Here is a 23,170-nt window from a genome sequence, read left to right as displayed (position 1 = left end):
TTGTTAAAATGTAAGGTCAGAAGAGAGTATAGATAATCTAATCTGATCTCCTGTATATTGCAGTCCATTACGTGTCACTTCACCCATTTACCCTTGTATTAAACTTTACTCAATCGTAACTTGTTTGGCTACAACATATATTTCAGAAAGGCCTCCAGTTGACGAGAAGGGATAGACAATCTACCATTGCCATTTGTAGTTTTAAGTGTGAGCTCATTTTCCTGTTTGAATTGTCTGGCTTCAGCTTCAAGTCTGTGATACTTGTTATGCATTTCTCTGCTACTCTAGTTCCTGGTATTTTCTTCATGTAACCCAGTCCCTGGGTTACATGGATCCGACTTGCATCGGATCCCTACTTACAAACGGGGTGAGGCAACCCCGCACTAGCTGCTTCCCCCCAGCAGACAAGGGAGACGCAAAGCTAGCACCTCCCCCCCAGCAGACCAGGGAGACGCGGAGCGGCTTTTCTCGGCAGACACCTCAACTTGAGAATAAAGGACTGAGGGAAGTGAGGTGTGGGAGAATAAAACTGAGCTCTGGAGAAATGTTTGGCTACAGTTTCCCCTACAATATGTACCAGTTCCGACTTACATACAAATTCAACTTAAGAACAAACCTACAGTCCCTATCTTGTACGTAACCCGGGGACTGCCTGTACTTATCCACTATAATTAGTCACCTCTCAACCTTCTCTTTTGACATACTAAACAGGCATGTTAAGGCATTTTCTTCAACCCTTGAACAATTTTTGGAACTCTCTTCTATGTAGTCTCTAGTTTTTTCAATGTACTTTTGAAAATGTAGTCCCCCAAAACTGTTGATCACGCTAATGCCATCCACAGAGGTAAAATCATTTTGTTACTTCCTTTAAGTTTTCTCAGGTTCATACTAGGCCATTTTGCCGTAGTATGGCACTGGGAACACTCATTGAATTGCTTGCTGAGTATAACCACATAATCTCTCCCCCCCCCCCCTTAGAATCATTGCTTTCCCATATACATTTTCTTATTGTGTAGGTGTGACCTCCTTTCCCTATTCCTGGATTGCATTTGTTGGTATTGAAGACCATGTTGATAAAATGCCCAATTTTAACAGTACTAAACCAGACATCTATTTTTTTGTATGAAAAGTCTTGTGAAACATTTTAAAACTTTTAAATTTCCAAAAAAAAAAGAGAGAGAAATAATTGTTGGATTTCATCCCCCACATTTGTTACCATAGCTTAGCATGATAGTGTTTTGTTGAAATGGTGATGATTAGAGATCTGAGTTTGCTTTTGATGTTCAAAAATCATCTGCTTGAGTAAAATAAAGACATGGAAAATAGCTTACTGATCTATAGGTCCTTGGGACGTTGAGATTTAATGTTGGTTTAATTACGAAGTTACCTGTTGTCTACGTATGCAGGTTTTCAAAGACTATATATAAACTTGAGTAATTTAACTAATTATATTAAGGGATTGTTTTAGTCTGCCACTTCATTTGTAGAAAGTTCCTCTTTCTTTCCTGATTAATTTTGTGGGCTTGAATAGTTAAAATCATGGTTTTTCTGTTGTACAACTTAATGTGTTCTATGTAGCATTTTTGTCATTTTTACTTCTCATAAATAGTATTTGTGAGTTAACTCAGTATTTCCAAAATCATGTGCTCAAAATTCACGAGTCAAACTCACAACTATGAAACTAAAAAAAATGCTTTTTAGGTTCTTTGTATTGGCTTTATGGTTTCATACTTGTTCAGATCTGGGGTGGTTACATTTGCAATCTGTTGATGAAACTTGATAGGGTTGCCAGGTGGGCCAGTGCGGGACAGGCGGCACTGTGGAGACAGTGCTGGTGGGAACCGGCTGTTAAGCCAGTTTCCTCCCAGCACCGATTCCTGTTCCCCTCACTTGCTGCCTTTGTATCAGAGGCAACAAGGGGTGGGGTACAAGTAGTCGACTCGACTACCCGATAAGTTTAGGCTTGTCGGGTAGTCAACTATTCGATGACTTGTTCACATCCCTAGGTTGGACATTAGGAAAAACTTCCTGTCAGGGGGTTAAACACTGGAATAAACTACTGAGAGAAGCTGGGAAATCTCTATCATTGGAAACTTTTAAGAGCAGGTTATACAAACACCTGTCAGGGAAGGTTTAGATGGTGCTTGGTCCTGCCATGAGTGCAGGCGACTGGGCTTCTGTGATTCTGTGTACCAACAAAGAAAGGCTAGCCACCTGAGTTATGACACTCCCAACCCCCTGCATCATGAGTCTGTCATCTTAGACTGGACTGCTCACACACAGCCAGCTGCTGTGTAGATGTGCTCAGGAAGGCCACATGGTTACCACAACTGCTGTCATCAGATATTAAAACGGTTTCTCTAAACTCCTCCCAGGAAACATCTGCAGCCATGAATTACTCCAAACCTGCTTCCTCTGCGTGACACAAGCATCTTTTCTCTTTCTAAGATTGGAGGGTGGTTAGATATGACACTCAAGAATACAGTGCTTAAGTCTTTATAGTAGTGTTTTTTAACCTGTGAGCTCCTGGGGGTCTGCAGACTAATATTTCCAATGGGGTTCAAAAAATTGTAGGGTTCCACAAACAAACAAACAAAAAGTATGAAAACCACAACTTTACAGAGTCTGTACAGGCAGTCCCTGAGTTACACGGATCCGACTTATGTCGGATCTGCAGTTACGAACGGGGTTTTTCTCGCCCCAGAGGATGGGAGCGGCGGGATGCCCAGATGCGCCGTGGTCCCGCCGCCCACGTCCTCCGGGGCGAGAAAAGCTGCTCCGCGTCTCCCTAGTGTGCTGGAACCCCCCCCCCCGCCCAGCAGACCAGGGAGACTCTGAGCAAAGCCGCGGAGCTCGCGGGCAGCGGGACAGCCCAGTGCTCCGCGGCTTTGCTCTGAGTCTCCCTGGTCTGCTGGAGACCAGCAGACCAGGGAGACGCGGAGCAAAGCCACGGAGGACCCGGGCGGCGGGACCGCGGTGCGTCTCGGTCTGCCGCCCGCGTCTCCCTGGTCTGCTGGAGAGGAGGGGGGGGGCGCAGCTAGTGTGCCCTCTTCCCCCCCCCCCCTCCCGCGAGCAGACCAGGCTTTTCTCCGGACGCCTGTGGTAGAGCAGCTGGGGCGCTGCCGGTTGGTCCCATAGTGCCGCTCTGGGCGCTACTGGACCAACCCGGCAGCACCCCAGCTGCTCTGCCCCAGGAGTCCTGATTCAGCCGCTGATGGTCAGTTTCAGCAGCGGCTGAATCTGGACGCTTGGGGCAGAGCAGCTTGGGTGCTGCTGGGTTGGTCCAGTAGCGCCAACGCGGTGCTACTGGATCAACCCAGCAGCACCCCAGCTGCTGTCAGCCGACGGTCAGGGCTGTGTGTGTGTGTGTGTGTGTGTGTGTGTGTGTGTGTGTGTGTGTGTGTGTGCGCGCTTCCGAGAAAAGGTTTAACGTCCGTGTCTTTACTGCTAGGACCGGGGTCCCATCGCAGAGGGTGGCCAGCAGGCCAACAGACGCCCCATTATATAGGAAGAGCTTATTACACCTTAGATTTTAGCTGCTAGAACACAAAGTTCCTTCGCAGCGGGCAGCCTAGGAAAGGCTGAAAAGGTGCCCCAACGGATCTTGTCACCTGGGAGTGACACAGATCCAAACTCCCAAGCTCTTCCTATGTCTGTCCCTTTTATGACCGGCTGAAGTTTTTTTAAATTGTGCTTGGTTCTGTTACAGCAACTGAAGGAGTCAGGTTAAAGCTTAAACAGTTACAGGTTTATTAAAAGACTTATAAAAGCATATGGTTACAATGGCTATTGCTCTATTTCTTAAATGCTAGCAAATATAAATATGATTTTAAAAATGGTTACAGGAAAAAGGTAAAGATAGAAAATAGAAATAATGGTACCAAGTGACAGCTTAATCTTTAAAGAGCTCTAACACTATGTGTATATATATACTTAACAAAGGTACAATTTTTACCCCTTTCTGTGCCTCTCGACTTCAGCGTGTCAGGCCAGGGCCGGTCTCTCAATTCCTAGGAAAGACGAATACAAGGTGGGCGTCCCCTTTGGAATCTCGGGAGATCAAACACCTAACCCGACCAGCAGATAGATGGTAGATTGACACTCAGAGAAAATGCGCTGCTGGACCCATCTTTATACCCCTGGGGGCCCGTATCCTCTTTCTTATCTAAGATGCCGAATTGTACTGGTCTGTTTTGTGGCGCCAGTTCTTACAAGCAAGTTTCAAGTTAATTTACACTTGCAAGAGAGAGAACTAAATTGTGAGTACTAGACATTTTTTACTGGGCGAGAGATTCCTCCCCCCGCGGATTGATGTGTGTTCGTATCAATATGGGTTTCAGTCAAGGGCACTCCTTGGCAGCCTCTTGGTCAGCAATTGGCGTATCTCTGTTTACAGCCATTCACGGTCACACAGCCTGGGTCTTCTGCTCTGTGTGCCCTGGATGCTCCGGCAAGCAAAAATGGATGTTACAAGGGGGATTCCTATCTGGCTACAGCTGCTCTGCCCCAGGCGTCCCCAAGTCAGCCGCTGCTGAAACTGACCAGTGCTGACTACAGGAAGCCTGAGGCAGAGTTGCTCTGCCCCGGGCTTCCTGGAATCAGCCGCTGATCAGTTTCAACAGGCTGAATCTGGATGCCAGTTCTTACATACAGATTCAACTTAAGAACCCCAGGCGTCCCCAAGTCAGCCGCTGCTGAAACTGACCAGTGCTGACTACAGGAAGCCTGAGGCAGAGTTGCTCTGCCCCCGGCTTCCTGGAATCAGTGCTGATCAGTTTCAGCAGCAGCTGACTTGGGGACGCCTGGGGTTCTTAAGTTGAATCTGTATGTAAGAACTGGCGTCCAGATTCAGCCTGTTGAAACTGATCAGCGGCTGATTCCAGGAAGCCCGGGGCAGAGCAACTCTGCCTCCGGCTTCCTGTAGTCGGCCGCTGTTCAGTTTCAGCAGCGGCTGAATCTGGACACCAGTTCCGACTTACATACAGATTCAACTTAAGAACAAACCTCTACAGTCCCTATCTTGTACGTAACCCGGGGACTGCCTGTATTAGAAAGGGATTAACACGCAGACATTTCAATGCAGGTAGAGAAAAATCCATTGACATGCACTGAAGGAAATCAAGATGCAAACTTTTTGTATGTAAGTGGATTTGAACTATTGGAGTACACTAATAGTTCACTAAGCAGCGTTCATAGTACTCTGTTAAATATTTGAGAACTATACTGTGGTCGGCTATATCCTCTCACTCGTGTCTTCTAGTATTATCAGACCATGCCCCTTACTTTGTTGTATGATTTTGATTGCTGTATCCTTCCTGAACTGCTGTGCCTGGCATGGCATGGCATGGAATATTTGCTGTGTTGTAACGATGCTCGTTTTAGAATATTAGAGGGGCAAGGTTTTGGCCCAAGAAATAAATTACTTCAGCTTCTGTTGGTGAAAGACCATTTTTTCAGTGAAATGAACTGTCCTAACTAAACCAGGGGTGAAACAGATAAGATGTTAACATGGTGCAAGAGGTCATTAGAGTCAAATGGAGTAGATAAGCATCTGGGAATCAACATCACAGTGCAAGAGATAAATGCACAGTTGTAACAAATGCACAAAGATAGAAAAAAATGAATTATAGGACTGTACCATGTCTTTCAAACAAGGCTCTTACAAAAATTAGCAGCTGTGCCTTTTCTGTACAATGAGTCAAATTGCTTATCTGTTCCATGAAGAAGCAGAATTCCTGGAAGCTCAAAACAGTAAAACAGGAAACCCGAACTGCAATTTGTGCTGCTGTTCAACACAGAAATATAGTATTGCTTTGTAGTAATAGTACAAACCCACATTGCTAATTTATTTCTGTTTTGCTAAAATATTTCAAAATAGTAGGACAGTGGTAAAGTTACACTGGCAACTAAAAACATGATTTCTAAAATCTCTTCTCAGCTAAACGAATTCACAGGCAAACTAATGCTATCAAATGTTAGCCATTACATCTAAGTGCTGCTATGCACAACACAATTAGATCACACATGTAAACCAGAATAAAAAGTAAATTAAAATATTGAATTGAGTAAATCCGGCTCCTCACCAAGTGTACTTAGTATTAACTAATCTTCTTTGGGATAAGAACATACATATATTTGAAATAACATGGAGCCTCTGGATCTCCTTACCACAGGATGTTGTGAAGGACAAGACTATAGCAGGGTTCAAAAAAGAACTAGATAAATTCATAGAGGACAGGTCCATCAGCGGCTGTTAGCCAGGATGGACAGGGATGGCATCTCTAGCCTCTGTTTGTCCGGAGCTGGGAATGGGTGAGGGGATGAATCATTGTATCACTACCTGTTGATTCTCTCGGGGGCGCCTGGCCTTGGTCACTGTCAGAAGACAGGATATTGGGCTAGACTGACCTTTGGCCTTACCTGATATGTCCACTTTTTTATGTTAGTTATGTCTTTTTAATTTGGTGTGGTGTATTACACTTCCCATGAATTCCCCTCATTTTTGCTCAGTCTATAATTTTAGTTTAATCATTTAAAGACATAGTATTCTAGAAGCAGAGGTTCTATTAACTATAGCATTTAATTACCACTAAACTGCAGGTGTGGCAAACCTGCTGTGATAGCAGTGCTGACCTTGTGTTTTTTGCTTTATGGGTGCTGGGCTCCTGCCACATTCCGTGCCCATCATAAAATCTTGCAGAGATTTTGCACTGAAGAGCTGACAGTTGTACTGCAAGACTTAATTTGTTTCATATTCAAATTTTAAAAAAGATTTTTATTAATCCAAGTTTTTATACAGTGCTCAATCACCATATTAGTACCTCCATAGTATCTAAGGAATTTCTCCATGCCCTTGTGACCAGTGTTTCTTTGCAACTGAATATGCATGGGAGCTGCAACAAGCTGTGCCATTGTGGGCTATGGCTGTTCAGTAATTGATTAGTACTATATTCCCGATTTGCAGGAATCTTGAGGCAGCCTAAAGCCAATAGCCAAGTAACTCAAGTAACTTCCTCAACTGCCCTGCTCCAGTGCGATTGGTTCATGAATCTTCCGGAAAAAGTCAGTGGCAGTTTTAAACGCTTCTGGTGCATTTTGTTTTGCAACAAAATAGTATAGCACTTTTTAAAAATTGAAAGCTGTGATAAACTGACTTCAGTCTACAAAATCAAGAAGGAAGACTGCAGCCTTCGTGAATCACCAGAACAAGCTCTAAAAATAGCATTTACTACCTCTTCTGTGCTTGCATTGGAAGATAAATTGGTTGACGTGCACACTGAGATGAAGAAAAGATACAGCTGTTCATTAGGGATGTTAAAAAGCGGTTGTTAATGTAATCATAACCGTTAAGTTCTTAGCAGTTATATGGTTGCATGTTGCGGGCTCTGCAGTATAAAGTTTATACTGCAGGCACTGCAGTACAGTCAGCTCCCTGGGAGCAGGGCTGGCAGCTGGATCCAGTGTGCATAGGGAGCAAGCTTACTAGCGCACAAGCAACCAGCTGCTGGCCCCACTCCTGGAGAGCAGGCTGCTATCCCATGCTGCAGACTGATACCGAGCTCACAGCATGGGGCGGCAGCTGGCTCTCTAGAAGCCAGTACACATGGGAAGCAGGCTTATAAGGCTCCCGGCAAGGTCGGCTGCTGCCCCATGCTGCAGGCTCTGATGCAGAGCCAGAAGCATAGAGTGGCAGTCAGCTTCCCGGCAGCAGGGTCAGGAATCGGCCTGCAACAGTTACAGAAACATGTAAGCTAATGCTTACTGATTAACCATTTAAATGGCTACATTCTTACATCCATCCCTACTGTCCATATCCATTTATTGTGTCTAAGCTTACATTTAGCTTGTTAGCTCTGTGGGGCAGGGATTGTTTTTGTTCAGTGTGTACAGTGCCTCCCACAATGGGACCTGGTCCCTGAGAAGAGCTCCTAGGAACAACCGTAATACAAATAATTGTAGGTGAGCTTACTTGAGATCCAGGTAGGGCCAAGTAGAATATAAACAAAATTCACTTAGAGAAAGGATGATTTTTTGATTGCAGTGCATAATTAGAAGATTCAGGGGCCTGTTGCTTGCTCTGTTAAGTAATCCAGTGGGACCCTACAAAATTAGAATAGTATTCCCTAACTTTTGATGCTGTGAAACTTACACATTGTGACTAAAGTATTTCAAGATCCTCTCAGAGGCTGTTTGGTATTCACTAACTAGACAAGACAAAGCCGCTGACGGACAGACTTAAAAAGATTCAAACTTTTCACAAATGCAACATTAACTAGTATTTCACTTGTAGTAGATCTTAGTTGTGCACTTCTGTCAGTCTTTTAAAGGCAAAACTATTAAAGCTGCTGTTACTATTTGCAGGGACATTATCAGTTACATTGGGCCCAAATTTTATGTGTGGAGTAAGTATGTTGGCAAAAAGTGATATTTTCTGTATGTAATTTCAGTGGATAGTAGATGTTTGTAAGGTTTTTAAAATGTATATCAAATTTAAAATTTGACAATTGTGGAAATGATGGGGGAGGGCCCTTCTGACAATAATTAAAGAGCATTAGACACTGAGATCCAAAAAATTATTTTTATAACCATAAAGTAAAAACGTCAACACTACCTATAAAATAATACAAAATCAGCATCCTTAAATCAAACTAACCTCTCAAGCAGCATTTTTCTTATTTTGTCAAGCTGTAAATTTCTGTAATCAGTAGAAATGTTTTCATCAGCTTTTGCATGTACAATGAAATCAACGTTTGCTGACATGATCTTTACTGATTGCAAATCTAATCCTTCCAAACCAAGGTATAAAACCCAAATCCTCCTTCCCCTCAGGAGAATGTCAGTGAAACAAACATTCTACTACAGTATTTCCAATATAAAACATTAGTGTTTTGCTCCAGCATGAGAATCAAAATGAACTGACTAAAAACTCATCCTCTTGTTTGTATGTCAGTTGATTTTTAACCAGGTTTACTTGTCGACATTGACATTAGAGATTATATAATTATATTTCCATGTATTTTCAGGTAACATTCAAGGAGCAACAATAGTAGATGCTTTGGATACACTGTATATCATGGAAATGAAAGATGAATTCAAGGAAGCCAAAGAATGGGTAGAAAAAAACTTAGATTTCAATGTGGTGAGTATTGGGATTGTTTTTATTATTTTTAGTGCCTAGTGACAAACCTATGGTGCTAAGGACTGTCCAAAAAGACTAAAAGATAGCTTCTACTCCATAAAGCATGCAGTCTAAGTAAAGACAACACAAGAGACAAAGATGTAACCTGGAATCAGATGAGCATGATGAGCAAATGGCATGTTAGTGTCACAGTGTTCAGGGTGGGGTATTTTTTTGAGTGGGCACATGTTAGGAGAGACTTTCCAAATGAAAAGGAAAGGGGATATTGAACTGTCACTGTTTCTGTGTTGGCAGCTTCTCTTGCTCGTATGGGTTTCATTTCCCCCAGGGCTAGCTGTTTGCTGGAAATGCTTTTTTTTTTTTCTCCAAGTTTACATGTCTCTGCAGGGCAGTTCTAGTGCCTCTGGAACAAATATGGAAGAGGCCTCACTCTTGCACAGTTCCAGGCCCAGTCATTTTTCCTCCTCCTCCCAATGATGCTCCAGTAGCTGTTGAGGCAAAACTACCTAATACTATTTTGAACTCTGAACTTAAAAAAACCCCACTCACATGAGTGTAATACATAGGCTATCCATTTTTTGGTAAAATGAATGTAACAAATGTAGTGGTTAAAGATTCATTATGGTGCAAAACAAGTACATTCAAAAAAACTTTTTAGTTGACTGACGGTACAGTTTTAGGCCCAAATGGCATCCACAATTGAGTCCTAAATCAAAGTAATCAGATTTATTTTAAGAAGGGTGAGTGCTTGTCAAGTACGCAGGGACAAGATTAGAAAGGCAAAGGTACAAAACAGAGTAACAAGATGACGTTCTACAAATATATTTGAAGCATGGGGAAGACCAAGGAAAGGTAGGCCCATTGCTTAGTGAAGAGGGAGAAACAATAACAGGAAACTTGGAAATGGCAGAGGTGCTTAATGACTTCTTTGTTTTGGTTTTCATGAAGAAGACTGATGGTTACAGGATGCCTAATATAGTGAATGCTAGTGGAAATGGGGTAGATATAGATTTTAAAATAAAAAAAAGTTAAAAATTACTTAGTTAGACATCTTCAAGTCACAAGGGCCTGATGAAATGCATCCTTGACTACTCGAGATGAGAGAAGAGGTATCTGAGCCTTCAGCTGTCATCTTTAAAAGTCATGGGAGTTGGGAGAGATTCCAGAAGACTGGAAAAGGGCACATATAGTGCCCATCTATAAAAAAGGAGATAAGAACAACCTAGGAAACTACGAGCCAGTCAGTTTAACTTCTGTGTCAGGGAAGATAATGGAGCAAGTAATTAAGGAATTCATCTGCAAATATCTGGAAGACGATTAAGTGATAGGTAACAGCCAGCATGGATTTGTAAAGAACCAATCATGTCGAACCAATCTGATACATTTCTTTGATAGGATATCAAGCCTTATGAATAAGGGAGAAGCAGGAGACGTGGTATACCTAGACTTTAGTAAGACATTTGATACAGTCCCACATGACCTTATCAATAAACTAGGGAAATACAACCTAGAAAGGGCTACTATAAGGTGGGTGGGTGACTGGCTGGATAACCGTTCTCAGAGTAGTTATTAACAGTTCAGTCAGATATTGGCATAAAGAGTATGAGTATTAAGTTTGTAGATTATACCAAGCTAGGAAGGATTGCAAGTACTTGGGTGGACAGGGTGACATTCAAAATGATTTGGACTAACTGTAGAAATGGTCTGAGGTAAAGAGGACGAAGTTTAGTAAGGACAAATGCAAAGTACTCCTTAGGAAGGAGCAATCAGTTTCACACATACAGAATGAGAAGCGACTGTCTAGAAAGGGATACTGAAGAAAGGGATCTAGGGATCATACTGAACCACAAGCTAAATGAGTCAACAGTATGACACTGTTGTAAAAAAAGCAAATATGATTCTGGGATGTATTAAACAGAAGTGTTATGAGCAAGATATGAGAAGTCCTTCTTCCGCTCTACTCTGTGCTGATTAGGCTTCAGTTGGAGTATTGTCCAGTTTGACACCATATTTCAAGAAAGATGTGAGGAAATTGGAGAAAGTCCACAGAAGAGCAACAAAAATGATTCAAGGCCTAGAAAACATGAGCTATGTGGGTAGACTGAAAGAACTGGGCTTGTGTAGTTTAGAAGAGAGAAGAGTTAGAGGAGACATGATAATTTTCAAGAATCTAAAAGGGTGTCACATAGAAGAGGGAGAAATTGTTTTCCTTGGCCTCTGATGATAGGACAAGAAGCAATGGGCTTAAATTGTAGCAAGGGAGGTTTGGGGTGGACATTAAGAAAAACTTCCTAACTTTCAGGTTGGTTAAACGGAGGAATAAATTGCATAGGGAGGCTGTGGAATTTCCGTCACTGGAGATATTTAAAATTGGATAGACCGATCAGGGAGTATCTTGACAGTGCTTGGTTCTGCCTTGATGGTAGGAAACTGGAATTGATAACCTCTGAAGGTCCCTTCCAGATGTGGTATTCTGATTGTATGACATTTTAATAGGGCTACTGGGAACCTTTGATAATATCCCACTTCACTTGATTGTCAACTTTAGATGCTTAAATTTGAAAACTTTAGTCTCTTTCGGTATAGGACACAAGATGATGATCAGCAAATCAAGAGTTTACATTTCTCTACAGTTAACAATACTGAAATTTACTATGTACGTTTGGTAGTTTTATGCATACTGATAAGCAGGGCTTGCCGAGTGATGGCGAGCCACGCAGTTCTGCGCTCTGCGCATACACAGATCGCTCCGCATCGGCTCTTCCAGGGTGTAATCTACTCACCACGGGCAAGTAGATTATGTTATTTGTCTTATCAGTAGGGCTCGACAAGTAAACTTGAGAATTGCAGATCATGATACTGATCAAGGTGTAACAGCATATCTTTGTAAAAATGGCACAGCCTGTTCCAACTAGCCTCCCACGTGGACACTTCTTGAAATTAATTTCTTCTAAATAACAAGGCATTCTTAGTGCAGAATCTCTTGAAAATAGGCACTGATAGCATAAACCATTATTAATCAGTAGGTTTTTTTAAGAGTGCTGGCTGAGTTAAATGTAAGTGGTGTTACAAAATCTTATTTTGATTTCTGAACTTATTTTGAGTAATACTAAGTTTAATTTGGGTAAGTTAGCTACAAATACTACTTAAGGCTCAGAACTTACATAGAGTGGCGGGGGAGGAGGAGGGAGATCAGGCTCCATTCTTTGTCCATATGACTGTATCTCTGCTGAAATATTTATCACATTATCTTCCAGTAGTTAACATTTTGTTGACTTCCTTCATTTTTTTATATTACCTTTTTGTTACATTTTTAGTAACATCTTTTTATCCATGCAAAGGATTATTTTTATCTGTGCAGTAGCACAGCACAGCTAATAAATATTTATTGTTCCACAGATGGCATATAGGTATAGGTTATGTAAAATTAATCTGACAGTTTCAGTTGTTGCAGAGAAATATTATTCAGGTAGCTGTTTAAGAAAATTATACTTGAAATCTAAATTTCAACTCTTAGACTCAAACTCTACACATTTAGTTTTAGAACTCTGCCATTTACACAGCTAAAAATTTGTTTTCTTTACATTCAGCAAGCAACAAGGGTAAAATGAAGAAACATATAGCACACAAAAATGGGTTGCTGAAGGAAAACTCTTAATTTCTCTATATCCAGCCCTTACTAGAGTATTGCAACATAGTTTAACTAAATTAAGAGATGCTTTCTATTAGCTTGTAAACGTAAGGGTGTTCATCAGTTTTATTTTGCTAGTTTTAGGTTGTTGGATTAGTGGAACTACAAATGTTAAGCTGAAAGGCTAAAATTGAGTTAGTCATTTGTCAAATATAGTTTGTTTTTATTATACAGAATACACTCTCAAGCTTCCAAGAAGGTCAACTGTTGTATTCTCTACAGATTTGGCTTCTGTCATGAACACTGACTTTCTTGGTACATTCGTAAGGTTTGAGACCTGCCTAGAGTTATAACCTTCCCATGGGCTTATTGTTGGTAGACCATGTTCTAGTTTTCCTAGTAATATAGCAATCTCAAGTAAAACTGCTTCCTGGAAAAAAAAGGGCTGCTTTTATTCTGAAATAATTAAATGGAGGGATGATGTCTCTGCTGAAGTCTAGTTAAACTAGCAGCTGAAAATGTCATGTTAATATTTGATTTTTATTATTTTGCCAAATAGACTCAAGTTGGTACACTTTAAATGAGTCACTTTAAAGATAGTTTTTTTCACTTAGTAGTTCGGGTGAATAGAAATTTAAAAAAACATTTGGATAGGTCAGAGGAGATCCTAAGGATACATTTATCATGGCGTGTAGTAAATCCCCTATATAAATAAATAAATTGCTTAGGGAGGTTGTGGAATCTCCATCACTGGAGATATATAGGAGCAGATTAGATAGACATCTATCAGGGATGGTCTAGTCAGTGCTTGGTCCTGCCGTGAGGGCAGGGGACTGGACTTGATGACCTCTCAAGGTCTCTTCCAGTTTTAGTGTTCTGTGATTCTACTATATATTTGAGTCTCCATCTGTCTACTTGCTCAAAACAAGAGCTAGGACAACCAAATGTGGCATGCAGCTTCCTGCATAACATAAAGCAAGGTCAGGGTTTGGTTGTGCCAGGAAATGGGATGTGTGTAGAATGACATTTTCGCCTGAGATGGAAAGAGAGAGATGTGATAGCAGGGACAGTTAGGGTACGTCTAGACTACATGCCTCTGTCGCCAGAGGCATGTAGATTAGGCTACCAGACATAGGAAAATGAAGCGGCAATTTAAATAATCGCCGCTTCATTTAAATTTACATGGCTGCCACGCTGAGCCGACAAACAGCTGATCAGCTGTTTGTCGGCTCAGCGTGGCAGCCATGTAAATTTAAATGAAGCGGCGATTATTTAAATTGCCGCTTCATTTTCCTATGTCTGGTAGCCTAATCTACATACCTCTGTCGCCAGAGGCATGTAGTCTAGGCGTACCCTTATATTCACTAATGATCACAGAGGGGTAGCAAGAACGGGGCCAGTTATCCCTAGAATGAACACTGGGGATAGCTACTGGCCAGTAGCACTGCCCCAGCCACTTCCAGGGAGCAGCCCCCTGCCCTGAGCCCCCCACATCTCCCAACCCTGACTCCTCCGCAATGCCAACTCTCTGCCCTCAGGGACTCAAGCAATTCGGGTAATTGTTCTAGTCAGTCTATTGGAAAGAAAACAAGCATGAAAATAAAATATTATGAATGACATGGATGTTCTGAATGTGCACAGTTGGGCTTGAACCATTCTGTGTAAACAAGGGTATTATTCAAACTTACTAGTTTTAGAATATCCTATTTGTCAGTTATATTGCAGGTGTAAAAGACTTTTGATTGGTAATATAGAAAAACCTGTAATTTGGTTTTAGCTGTTGAAGTATGAACAGGGTTTTTTATTCACATAATTATTGATATTTTGGTTAAAATGTGGCAAGCTATTTAAAAATTGTAAGCAACAGTCTTGTTGCAGTCAATTTTATTTTTGGATTAGCTTTAGCCATTTCGTGCATTTTTAGTGAGTGATCTAGAATTAAAGAGAAGTTTTGTCATAGTTTTTCTAACAAAGCAAAGGATTTACCAGGGAAAATCCCCCACTTCCTCAACCATCTTTTCCACTGTAGAAGGTTGGACGATACTTAGCTCTTTTCAATCATCCAAAAGGGTTAATGAGGGAAGCAGTATTGTATGCTTCCTCTGAGGGCCTAAACAGGTTTTCACTACAGTTATTAGCGCCTGTCAATCTTGTACTGGTTTAATACCAGGCTTTCATCCACAGGAAAAATGTAAATACTCGACTTCCAGGCAAGTTATAGCCGCTCCCCGAGTTACAACCACCTCCGCTTACGACCATCCGCACTTATGACCAAAGCGGTTGTAAATGCAGATCCGAGTTACGAATGGCAAGCCGCGCTTACACAGCGACGTAACTCTATGGGATCCGAGTTACGAACACTTCGAGTTACGGACCAAGTGTTGGTCTGTAACTTGTTCGTAACTCAGAGAGCGGCTGTATTCACAAATTAGGACTTGTGCATGTCCGGAGTTGTCAGGCTCATACGGGCTGCGATCCGGCAGCCTTCTCCTGCATGCCCCCTCTCCTTCCTGCTGCTCCTTCTGTCCTCACTTATGTCTCTGTGAGGCTGCCAGCTCTTAGCCTGCACATGCTGGGAGCTAGCATAGTGGGCTGCGGGCAAAGGGAAGTGCTTACCAGGCAATCGATTTTTAACTGGTTACCCATTCACATTCCTACTATAAACATGTTAAATTATTATTTCGAGAAAATGTTACATTTTGCTTTGAAGTAGCAACGGGATCAGAATTCATAAAGTACAGCCGCTCCCTGAGTTACGAATAAGTTATGGACCAACACTTGGTCTGTAACTCGAAGTGTTTGTAACTCGGATCCCATAGAGTTACATGGCGACCACGCTGTTCGTAAGCGTGGATCGCCATTCGTAATTCGGATCTGCATTTACGACCGCTTTGGTCGTAAGTGGAGGTGGTTGTAACTCAGGGAGTGGCTGTATTTGTCACAGGAAGACTGGCCCTTGAGGACAAGTTGCATTTAATTCCCTCTGTGACTGATCAGATGCTCTTCAGCTGATGTGAGATGAGATAAAGTGAAAATTTGAAGTTCAGTTGGTCTTTATAAAAGACAGAAAACAAATGAATAGATGGACCTGGTAACTGTTGTTAGTCTTGCATAACTGGCAGAGTATTTTATAAATATTTGTTGTGCTATGAAAGAAGCAGGATGAGGTGCTTGTACTGCGTAAGAATGATGGAGTACTTTCCCATACATCATTAACTGTGGAAGATGTTAAGCAATTACTAAGGTAGGGATATAATTAATGCCTGTCAATATGGTTTTGTGGGAAATGGATCTTGTCAAACTTTACTGGATTTATTGAGACTTGAAGTTTGGTTGATAACGGTAACTGCGGTGGTATAATATGCTTAGGCTTTTGTAAGGCATGTGATGTGGTATCATTTGACACTATTTTCATAGAATTGGAAGGGACCTCAAGAGGTCAGAGTCCAGTCCCCTGCCCTCACAGTAGGACCAGTCATTGTCTAGTTCATCCCTGATAGGGCTCTGTCTAACTTGCTCTTAAATATCTCCAGTGATTGAGATTCCACAACTCCCCATAAGCAATTTATTCCAGGGTTAACCACCCTGCCAGTTACGAAGTTTTACTTAAACATCCCTGACTACAATTTAAGCCCCTTGCTTGTCCTGTCAGAAGCCAAGGAGAACAGTTTTTCTCCCTCTTCCTTGTAACACCTTTCTAGATACTTGGAAACAGCTATTATGTACCCTCTGTCTTCTCTTTTCTAATCTAAACAAGCCCAGTTCTTTCAGTCTTCCCTCATAGGTCATGTTCTCTAGACACTTAATCATTTTTGTCACTCTTCTCTGGACTTTCTCCAATTTCTCCACATCTTTCTTGAAAAGTGGTGCCCTGAACTGTACATAATACTCCAATTGAGTCGTAGTCAGCACAGAGTAGAGCGGAAGAATGACTTCTCATGCCTTGCTCACAACACTCCTATTAATGCATCCCAGAATCATGTTTGCATGCTTTTTTGCAAGAGTGTCACACTGTTGACTCATGTTTAACTGAAGTTTAACATTTTATAGGACTAGGTGTTTTTTTTAATTATAATCACATGTAGTATCATGAGCTTTCACGGGCAAAACCCACTTCACCTGAAGATGTGGGTTTTGCCCACAAAATGCTCGTGATCTACTGTACTAGCCTCTGAAGTGCCACAGGACTACTCATTGTTTTTAAAGTTAGACTAATACGCCTACCTCTCTGAGACTTACCAATCACATGTTAAGCGCATGAAGAAATGGTGAAATAGTTGTCACGGCGAGTTAAGAGTCAGTAGGGATGATTTTCTACTGTAGTTCCATGGTGATTTATACAAGGCCCCACACTATTTAATATTTTATCTATCTTCTGAAAGTAAAAAATAAAATTAACCTGCATAAAATGTACAGATTACATAGACTGCCTGAATAGTAAATAATCAGGACCGGGCTGTCTCACTTGTCAATCTGGGTCAGTTCAAACACCACATTTTAATGTAGCTAAATGAAAATCTCTCAATTTAGGAGCAAAAGGTGAGGGTCATACCCTCAGAATTGTGATCTGTATCTTGTAAAGGAAGTTAATGGAAGAAATAGATCTAGGGGTCTGAGCAGACAAGTAACTCAACATGAGCTCCCAGAGTGATGCTGTGATCTAAAGGACCAGTGTACAAACAGGATATAGCTAGTAGGGAGGTGACTTGACCTCAGTATGCCATATTGTTCAGACAAATACTGGAATATTGCGTACAGTTCTGCTGTCTGTTTTTAAAAGACTGTTTTGGGTCAAATGCTTTGGGAAAATCTCTTCTAAAGAGAGACTTACAGCTCAGTCTGTTTAAGTGTTACACGGATTGTGAGGTGACTTGTGGAGGGGGGAGAGAGAGTGTAAACATATTATCATATGGAGAAAATATGAGGTACTGAAGGTTTCATTCTTTTCTTCATTTGATTTAGAAGAATGGCCAATGGCTGGAAGATGAAGTCTGACACATTAAAAATTTGAGACTGATTTTTCAGTTGGAACAGTGAGGTTGATTAACCATAGAATAGTTACCAATGATTTACTGTCCTACTTGAAGGACAATATCTAATGGGTTACCACAGGAGTCTGTACTGGGTCCAGCGGCATTAAATATTTTTCATTAATTTCTTGGATAGTTGTACAGAGAGAGAGCTTATAAAATACGCAGATGACACCAAGCTGGGAGGGTTGCAAATACTTCAGAGGATAGTCTTAGAATTCAGAACTGGAAGAGTTGGTCTGAATTCAACAACATGAAATTAGAACACTTTTAAATGAACACTCTAAGTATTATACCTAAGAAGGAGAAGAAAATACACCAACACACAATGGGGAATAACTGGCTCAGCAGTAGAACTGCTGAAAATGACGTGGGGGTTATAATGGATCACAAAGGCTAGGTCTACACTACAGAGTGTGTTTTTGTGCAAGTAAAATGGAAGAACAGTGGGGGGTTTTCTGGTGTAGGTATTCCTCCTAAGAGAAATAACTCCTTTTTGCGCAGGAGTTCTTGTGCAAAAAGGTGTGTGTGGACGAGCATGGGGGTGGAGGGTTGCACAAAAAGAGGAAAAAGCACAGGTGCCCTGGTGGTCATTCTGTGGATAGCTATCAGCGCTTTCTTTCAAGAGAGCGTTCATGCAGTCTGGACGCTCTCTTGCGCAAAAGCGCATCTATTTTTCAATGCGCTTTTGCAGTGTGGACGCTGTCTTGTGCAAGAAGTTATTGCGGAAGATCTCATCCGCAAAAAGCTTCTTGCACAAGAAGCCTGTAGTGTAGACATAGAGACACTGAGTGTGAGCCAACAATATGGTGCAGCTGTAAAAGCTAAAATCATTCTGGGGCATAGAACAGTAGTCTTGTATGCAAGAGATGGATGGTAACTGTTTCACTTTGCTTGGCAGTAGTGAGGTTTTAGCAGGAGTACTGCAGCATGTTTTGGTCACCACACTTCAGGAAGAATAGGAACAAATAGGATAGTCCAGAAAGCAAGAAAAATGATTGAGAGAACCTCACCTATGAAGAAAAGTAGGACAAGTGATGGGCTTAATCTGTAGCAAGGGAGATGTAAATTAGATTCGCAAAAACTTTCTAAGTTTAATAATTAAGCACTGGAATAAGCTTCCTAGAGGTTATGTAATCCCCATCATTGGAGGCACAATACAAAGCGCTTCAGGATAGGAATTAAGGATGTAAAAGAGTAGTTGGTTGACTACATGATAAGCCTAGGCTTATCAGGTGGTTGAGTTGACTACTCACATTTCCCCCTGCAGAGGCAGCAAGTGGCAGAGGGGAATGGGAAAAAGCAGGAGCTGGTGCTAGGGGGAGCTGGCTTAAAAGCTGATTTCCCCCAGCACCATCTCTCTGGTGCCACTCCATCCCTGTGCTGCTGCCTCAGATCGATGAGGGAGTAGGGGAGGATGCTCCAGCAGAAGCCCCTCTCCGCGGTCCCAGCAGGGATCCACTGAGACCCTCTGCAGACAAGGGCTGCTGAACCCAGTGCAAGCTTGGACTGAGCAAGCCCAGCTCAGGCCAGGTCCAGGAGCTACCCCCACTGAAGCGCTGCAGTATCATGTAGTTGGAGCGGGCTATGTGCCCGGCTCTTACTAAATTTAAACTGCAGAGCCACAATGGGGATAGCTCCATCTGAGTGCCTTCTCTTAGGGTATGTCTACACTACCCTCCTAGTTCGAACTAGCGGGGTAATGTAGGCATACCGCACTTGCAAATGAAGCCCGGGATTTGAATTTCCCGGGCTTCATTTGCATAAGCGGGGAGCCGCCATTTTTAAAACCCCGCTGGTTCGAACCCCGTGCAGCGCGGCTACACGGGGCTCGAACTAGGTAGTTCGGAATAGGAATCCTAGTCCGAACTACCTAGTTCGAGCCCCGTGTAGCCGCGCTGCACGGGGTTCGAACCAGCGGGGTTTTAAAAATGGCGGCTCCCCGCTTATGCAAATGAAGCCCGGGAAATTCAAATCCCGGGCTTCATTTGCAAGTGCGGTATGCCTACATTACCCCGCTAGTTCGAACTAGCGGGGTAGTGTAGACATACCCTTATCTACTAATTGTGTAGTCAATACAAATGGTACTGACTACATGGTTGCCCAATTATCTGCCTCTTAAAATCCTTAGTAGGAATGTAAAATCCCAGTTAATCAGTTAACCTGTTAAACGTTATTTGTGGGGCCAGCTGCTCCAGCACAGCTAAGAGCCCTGCTCTTCTTTCGAATGCATATCTTCTTTCGAAAGTGAAAGTAGTTCAGATGGAGCTTTTTCAGCAAGCCCCCTCCCTTTGTTGAAAAGAGGTGCAAACCTCATTTTTTGAGGAAAATTTGCATATCCTCTTTCTAATCTTCCCCGTAGTCTAGACAAGCCCTTACAGACTCCTGTTGCTTATACTGTTTATGCTAGATTGGATAGCTCCCTTTTTATAGTTTGAGGGGTGGCTGTGTTAGTCTAATAGAAAAAACTTAAACAATGAATAATCCTGCAGCACCTTAAAGATTAACAAAAAATGTAGATGGTATCATAAGCTTTCGTGGGCACAGCCCATTTGTTCAGATGAATGCTCCCTTTTTATAAAGTTTGTGCTTTCACTGTTGTGCATGGTTTTTATTTTAGTTGAAAAAGACCTTTACTAAAATTTTTCTTCCCTTCAAAATGTATTCATCCTACTATTATATAGAGCTTGGAGTACATGTATAAAACAATGAATATACTGTACAGGCAGTCCCCGGGTTACATGGATCCGACTTACATCGGATCCCTACTTACAAACGGGGTGAGGCAACCCCGCACTAGCTGCTTCCCCCCAGCACACCAGGGAGACGCGGAGCGGCTTTTCTCAGCAGACACCTCAGCTTGAGAATAAAGGACTGAGGGAAGTGAGGTGTGGGAGAATATAACTGAGCTCTGGAGAAATGTTTGGCTACAGTTTCCCCTACAATATGTACCAGTTCCGACTTACATACAAATTCAACTTAAGAACAAACCTACAGTCCCTATCTTGTATGTAAACTGGGGACTGCCTGTATTTTGAGTAAGAAAAGACAGTAAAATTGCTTTTGTTAGAATTTTGCTGTGCCTTGTTCAAAGTATTCCCTTTACTTTGCAGCAGATATTCTTGCTAGACACTGTATTGAAAAATGGGATGTCTTGCTTTTGTCCCTTATGATCTGATGTGTGTAAGAAGCAGAGGTCTTCACCAGGTGTTCTTGTTTGTTTTGCTTTCCTGTCCTCTTTGGCACAGCTGGCTGCACTATAAAATATCTGGTAACAGCATGGCAATATGTAAAGACCCTAAAAGCTTGTGGGTTTTGTTTATGCTACAGTTAACAGAAGTACTTCACAAAGAAATTTGAATGTGGTAGGGTTCCCTCAGCCAATGTTCCATTCAGGCCACAGAGAAGGGAATGTTTTCAGCTAGTACATTCCTCCCACCCCAACCTTCCCCTGAGCATAATCACTGCAGTGTGAATGTGCTAAGGACCCTGTCAGATGCTTCCCTGTAGCACAGCATGGGGATTGTAAGCAGCCAGTTTAACAGTGTTGTCAGAAATGTGTCGTTCTGTATCCCTCCTTGTAACTGGAAGAACTTCGTGGAGGCGCTCATTTTTTAGTTGTATGAGTGTTTGGGGAGGGAATGCACTTTCCAGTAATTAAAAAGACGGTTAGCCCTGGTCTACACTAGGACTTTATTCCAAAATAAAGTGTCTCCTCCCTCCCCGTTCGATTTTTTTTTTATAAGCAATGCATCCACATTATCAAGCCTGTTACTTCAAAACAGGCCGCGGAATTTAAACTCTGTATTCCTGCTTTTCACAAGGAGTAATGCTAATTTTGAAATAACATTAGTGTGCTGCTAATTTAAATGTATTGGCCTCAGGGAGGCCTCTTGCAGCTCTCCAGAGGCTCTGATTTTGAGGTAGCATGTCCATGTTAACAGAGCCTGCCTTGTACTAATTTCGATGTTTCCCTTGTAGGGAGGATATGCTTGTTCAAATTTGTTAAATTGGGAGTTCTTAAATCGAATTTAGTAATTTTGAGAGTTTCCTAGTGTAGACATGGCTTAAGGGAGCAGGCCTATCACACGTGCTTCTGTTATGCTGGTCATCTGTGGGTGGAATTGAACCTGGGAGCTCTGGAGCTCAGGTCATGAGCCTCTATTGTATGCGTTAAGTCATCTGGCTATCCGCTAAGGCTGTGGTCTCAGTGCCACTGGGTGGCACAGTACACTATACCCAGAAAGCATGTGGGATACACTTTCTGTTCACTTCACCGTGCTCTGAACAGTGAAAACAGACTCATGAGTGCTGGAGAATGTGATTAACAAACAGATGTGATGTCGTCTAGATACAATGTCTAGAGTGTTCACTGCTGTTTGGCAAAGCAGTAAGCAGGGCTAGAGTGAGATAAGAGAAGACTTTCCATCCAGTGTGGCTAATGTGTTAGAATATCCTTTTCTGTAGACAAGTTCAGCAAACCAGAGTGTGAGTATTTTTATTGACTTTTTTTGTGTAAAAGGAAATCCTTCCAACGGGCTTTATCTTTAGCAAGCCAACAAGGCACATACTGGTATGTGTCACATTAGGCTGCTGAGGATAATAAAAAGAATGACAAAATAAGTGTTGAGAGGAACACAGATTCATGTGTGCCATAAGAGTACCTTAACCACTCCTTTATGAGTTTTAAAAAGTGAACATCAGGGATCAATTTCCCTTTGGCCCTAAATGGGGTTATTTTCTGAAGGAAAGAACTGAATTTTTGCTCATTTATTTCTCCTAAGGGGTTTAGATAGTGTCCTTTTTAATCATCCTTTGGAGGTTTAAAGAGGAAGGAAGAGAAGTGCATATGAGGACCAAAAATAAGAGCCTCCATCTTGAGGCTTGGAGAAATGAGGAGAGGGAAGGGTGAGCCCTAACCAAAACTTTTTTCCATTGGTGATGAAGGAAAAGATACATCAGTTAATGGTTTGTCCTAGAATTCTTTGGCCCTGTTTTCATGTTTCTTTCATGATAAGCATCTTAATTTTCAACTGGGTCCAATGATCAAAGAAAATAGTGTCGCATCTCGCTTTGTAGTTGTCCTTTCAACAAACTGAGTAGGATAAACGTAATGGAAAGAAAAATATAGATAGGAGATTGCATCTTAAATACTGCAGTACAATAAACCTAATTTTACCATGATTCCTAAGGCTGACATCAGTAGCCTGTTCCTTTTGGAGAGAGAATTTGGGTATGTCTAGACTACATGCCTCTGTCAGCAGAGGCATGTAAAATAGGATACCTGACAGTCAATTAAGCGAGGATTTAAATATCCCCAGCTTCATTAAAATAAAAATGGCTGCCGCACTGTGCCGGCTCAGCTGGTCG

The 23,170-nt window shown here is 42.0% G+C and overlaps 1 protein-coding gene across 1 annotated transcript in view; it reads left to right on the top strand.

Annotated features, from left to right (window-relative positions):
• Positions 1-23,170, top strand: part of MAN1A1 (mannosidase alpha class 1A member 1) — a 186,755-nt gene that overhangs the window by 63,842 nt on the left and 99,743 nt on the right. The window contains exon 3 of the mRNA XM_006123079.3: positions 9,024-9,139. Coding sequence (XP_006123141.2) covers positions 9,024-9,139 — 116 coding nt within the window. The remainder of the gene's footprint in view (positions 1-9,023; positions 9,140-23,170) is intronic.

This window comes from Pelodiscus sinensis, chromosome 3 (assembly GCF_049634645.1).
Source record: "Pelodiscus sinensis isolate JC-2024 chromosome 3, ASM4963464v1, whole genome shotgun sequence".
NCBI lineage: Eukaryota > Metazoa > Chordata > Testudines > Trionychidae > Pelodiscus > Pelodiscus sinensis.
This window is presented reverse-complemented; position numbering and strand designations above follow the sequence as displayed.